This window comes from Nestor notabilis, unplaced genomic scaffold (genome assembly GCF_000696875.1).
Source record: "Nestor notabilis isolate BGI_N333 unplaced genomic scaffold, ASM69687v1 scaffold2633, whole genome shotgun sequence".
Taxonomy (NCBI): domain Eukaryota; kingdom Metazoa; phylum Chordata; class Aves; order Psittaciformes; family Psittacidae; genus Nestor; species Nestor notabilis.
Genome location: NW_009921320.1, coordinates 43126 through 48113, shown reverse-complemented (window position 1 = coordinate 48113; position 4988 = coordinate 43126). Strand labels below are relative to the sequence as shown.

At 36.7% G+C, this 4988-nt stretch overlaps 1 protein-coding gene across 1 annotated transcript in view; it reads right to left on the bottom strand.

Moving 5' to 3' along the window:
- LOC104403061 (slit homolog 2 protein) overlaps window positions 1-4988 on the bottom strand; it is a gene marked incomplete at its 5' end in the record, with an annotated part of 47158 nt that overhangs the window by 5817 nt on the left and 36353 nt on the right. Inside the window, one exon of the mRNA XM_010011093.1 lies at window positions 2426-2500. Within this exon, the coding sequence (XP_010009395.1) occupies window positions 2426-2500 (75 nt within the window). The remainder of the gene's footprint in view (window positions 1-2425; window positions 2501-4988) is intronic.

Below are 4988 nucleotides of genomic sequence, written 5' to 3'. Positions count from 1 at the left end.
CCCCACACACGTGCCCCCCCCACCCACTCCTCCCCAAGCCTGTAGTGTTGCATGGGGTTGCTGTGACCAAGTTGCAGGACCCGGCACTGAGCCTTGTGGAACCTCATACAACTGGCCTCGGCTCACTAATCCAGCCTGTCAAGATTCCTCTGTAGAACCTTCCTACTCTCAAGCAGATCGACACTCCTGCCCAGCTTGGTGTCATCTGCAAACTTACTGAGGGTGCACTTGATCCCCTCATCCAGATTCATCTTTAATACTATCTTTAATACCACTACAGGTATTAAAAAGAAGCAGCTCCAATACTGAGCCCTGAGGAACACCACTTGTGACTGGCTGCCAACTGGATTTAACTCCATTCACTACCACTTTTGGGCCCAGCCATCCAGCTGTTTTTTATCCAACGAAGAATATGCCTGTCCAAGCCACAAGCAGCCAGTTTCTCCAGGAGAATGCTGTGGGAAACAGCATCATTTAGTTTCACTGTGAAGCTGTTCAGTCTCCTGTAAGGTACTGCACAAGACTGCAGCATTTGAGCAAGAAACTCAATTATTGCTCTTATCAGCTGGTTTATCCATGTCAAGCCCTTAGTCTCCTAAAATTTTATTTGTTCCTGGTGTAACATGAATACTACTTCACCCACCTCACAGGGGTATTTTAAGGATTAATGTTGCATAGATAATCAATGGTGCAGTGTATACATGTGCTTTATTACTGACGAACCATCAAATCAATTAAACATTTAGGCCTCAATTTTTCAGTGACATCTGTGCAGAAAGACCTTTGCACCTACTTGAACCTCCAGAAGAAACATGAGCTCCACACAAATACAGAATTTACTCATATTGGTTTCTCTGTAACATCAGTATCTCACCGCTTTCCAGTCACCCTTAACCAGTCACCGTATTATTCTCTGAATCGAATAATGTTGTAATGACTGATCACTAGATGAAGTTACAAAGCAGTGTTATTCAAAATGTTAATTTTTCATCAACATTTTCTCCAATTTTTCCTTCTCAATTATCCAGATTCCAAAGCTCTTGGGAGTGCTGGCAGACAGCTACACTGAGACCTTACAATTCTCTTCTTTCTTTTGACTTGAACACCTCCTCACCCAAAAAGCAACAAACTAGCTTTAGATGACATTAAATGTTTACTAAGCTACCTTTATAGCCTGAAAATATGTAATTACTGATAGTATATTCTCTTTTCCCCATTTTTCTTCTAAATGAAGATCTGCTATATCTGTGTGCATGTGTAAGATGGCACATCATGTATTTTATTTATTTCAAAGGTATTCTGCAGTTGTAAAAAGTGCTAATCTGAGATCATTGAGGAATGAAGAAAACTAAGTATCTACTGTATAGCAGCAGAACACTCCTGTGCCAGACATTCCTACTTTCTTTTTTTACATACCTCAGCCCAATCCAAAGTGGCAAGATATACTCAAGTGGATAGGACAAAAGTAAAGTTGATTTTTTTTTTATTTGTTGGGTTTGTTTAGTTTTTCTTTTATATATATATATGTCTACTAACTAAAAAAATCAGTAACAGATATTTAACTAACTGTGATCAAAAATGACAGCTACCCACAAGGATCTGAGCAAAGCTAACAATAGGTTAAGTAATACTATTGCTCCCCTTAAGATTTTGGTCACTAGTGATGCAGACTGATCTTTTACAAATGGTAGTAACTTGGTCTCTACAAAACACTGCATCATTTCATTAATCTGAACTATTTTTACTTGCATTTATCTTCGCTTACTATTTATGCTTGGATATAATCCTGCAAAGATTAAGCACAGAGTCACTAAGTCTAACTAAATAATCTACCTTCAAATGTGTCTTTTACATAAGCAAAAGAAAAGCTTTTCATAGATTTACTTTTGGTAACAACTCCAAGTGGTAAGATTACAAACTCCTCTTACAACATGAACTGTGAACACGGACCTACCTGGATGAGCTACCAAACCATTTTTTTTGCAGTCGTTTAGTTTTGATATTCCCCTCATCTAATGACAGTTTAACGAAGCACAGAATCAAAGGCATGTCTTGAATGTGCTGAAACAGGCAAAATTGCCTAGTAAGGGAGTTGTACAAGAAGCTACAAAAGATTACTGGACCCTTCTTTGAGCAGCTTATACTGTGGGCTCCCTGCTGTGGCTGCGTAAAAGACCAGCTGTCTGGACACTGCAGTGAAAGTGCTGGAGCTATACATCATGAGAAGTTGCTGCTGGCAACGCCTAGTCCCGTAGAGAAGAGCTGCCAACTCTGACCTTCCTCAGTGATTAATTTAAACCCATTCTTGATTTTTTTAATTAGAATATACTGAATCTTTTCTAGATAAGAACTACAAAAGGCGGTGAAACACAGCAAGGAGCTAACATGCTATGTGAATAGACAAGGTCACTGAAGTTACACTTACATTTTACGCAGCTGAGGAAGTTTCTTAAAGATTCCAGTAGCTTCCAGGACTGAAAATTCATTGTTATTTAGTCGCCTACAAGAAATGACATCAGTTTCAGAAAAAAATCTTTAGGCATTGGTACAGAATGTTCCACTCCAAGTGATCTTTTCAGACTGGTTTAACTGTATAGCTTTTGTTTAACTGGTAGCTGAAGAACAATTCTGTATCTAATGACATTTCTAATTCTGATAATTCCTGTAAATGAACATTCTCATGAATTAAACTTAGCCATAATAAGACATAAAGAAACAAAACCAGATCACAAAATATCATACAAATAAAACCGCAGAGAATTGTAAGGAGATGGTTTTATTTTTTCTTTTAAGGGAAGAAAAACAAAAATGTAACTAAGGAAGGGTTTGATTCCATGGCAACTTACAAATAAAAATCTTTAAGAAGTATATATAAACTGAAGATTAGTTTACTGCTCTTTAAAGGCTTTCAGGTGGGGTCTGCCAGACATCTGGAGGTGCTCACAGAAAACTGTTTACAAGAATGAGATAATTACTTTATGCTCAATAGTTCTTTTGAATAGGGTCTGAAACACCAAAAATTTTAAAACACTTCTCTGACCATGGTTTATCTTCAGACCATTACACGTAACCCACATACATTGTGTAAGGTACCATTAAATGCTGATCTGTGGCAGTACAAGAAGGTATGCAATAAGCAACAAATACTAGCTGGAACCTGATGTGTCCTGCCCAGGTATCAAGTTTGTTCCAACATAGTATACTTTTAGCAACTGCTAGGTTAGGGGACCATCTATATTTCACAAAATATCTGCACTGATCCAGTATTCCCTATTTCCTCTCTTGAATAGAAAATGGAAATTATGAGTCAGATTCTTTATATGTTTTAATGGACCTATCTTATTAAGGAAGAGAGTCTGTCCAGCTTTTATTTCACAATCTTAAATAGGAAGGAAAAGACATGTCTGACAACATTACCGTGAAATTCAGCATGATTCTGAACCCAGAATGCTTTTCAGAATTGCCTTATTGCAAGACAATATTAAGAAAACCCATAGAAAATTAAAAAAAGCTACTCGTTCATCCTTTCTTCCTGCTCATTCTCAATGATAGCCAGAAGGGAAATTAAGGTTGTAAATCTGAAGGTAAGGCTGTACAACAGTTTCTGCACAGAACCAAACAGAGAAGACAGGAAGAGTTTTTTGGCTATACACAGAACATGCGTATACCACACTGAAGTACAAGGAACACGAAATTCGAAAGATGTTACCACCTCTAAAAACGTGATTTTTAGTGGAACAATACTGGATGAATTTTTGCATAGTGTCAATTAACAAAGTTATTTCATCATTGTAAACAGCCTTTTTCTCCCTGTCCATCAACAACAGAAGAACCATGCATTCTATAAATGCTGACATTTCCAAATACTTTCCAACTGCTATATCATCTGAGAGAATGACTTGCTTGTGAAAAACTTTATTGATTCCAATAATACTTCCTTACTACTTACAAAAAAGCTCTATTGCAAACCATTCTAACTCCACTGTAAAAAGAAAGCAATTCGATCTTTTCTTCTTTGCAGTACCCTTTTACATATTAAAAATAATTTACTTTGTCTTTCCCTCGATTTTCTTTCACAAGAAGTCATTCAATCTTTTCAGCTCTTCCTCAGAAGTTTTTTTTTCTGGATGATTCTTGTTCTTGAAAATTTTTTCAAGTGATTCATTCAGTTCTGGGCAACCTGACCTAGATCAAGATGTCCCTGCTTATTGTGGGGGGGGGTGGACTAGATGATCTTCAAAGGTCCCTTCTAACCCAATCTATTCTATGATTCTTTGATTCTATGAGATTGCTGGCTTTAGATCTCGAACTGTTAAATACTTGCGCAAGAAGTTTTCGTTCTATTATCATGGTAAGTGATACCATGCACAATGGAATCAAAATTACTACAGATGACCGGAAAATTAACAGATGTGGTGGTATCTTCCTTCTGGATCTTAATATCGTAATTTTTTGAGCCCAGTGCTCTTTACTGGTACAGACCGTAATAGTTGTTACCTGTCAACCACTTGACCATGAAAATGACATTAAAAATACTTGTAACTGGTTTATTCAAAGAAAAATACTGAAATGTCATTCTGTTATGAAACAGATGATTTAATGATGATGTCTAGTTATGCTGTTTCTGTTTTATTTGATGCTTTTCCCTGTTTCATTAACATGACGGACAAGATATTTACATGTTTTGGTACAATAGCTAAACCTTCCTGGATAGCTATGCACTAAATTGATGTTCATGCTTTTGAAAAGTATCTCCTTAGGATATGGTATTATGTCAGCTGTTGTAAAATAATTACAAAAATTGCATGTATAAGACTGAAATTGTTTTTATTTGATGTTCCTCCTGGGGACTCTGGTTTGAGTAGTTTATCAAATGGATTTTCCTATATATTAGAATGCTATCTCTATATTAGAAAATTATTTTATTTTCCGGGGTTCATTTACAGGCTTGTTCTTTATCTCGAATACTTTAATGGCAGATGAGACAG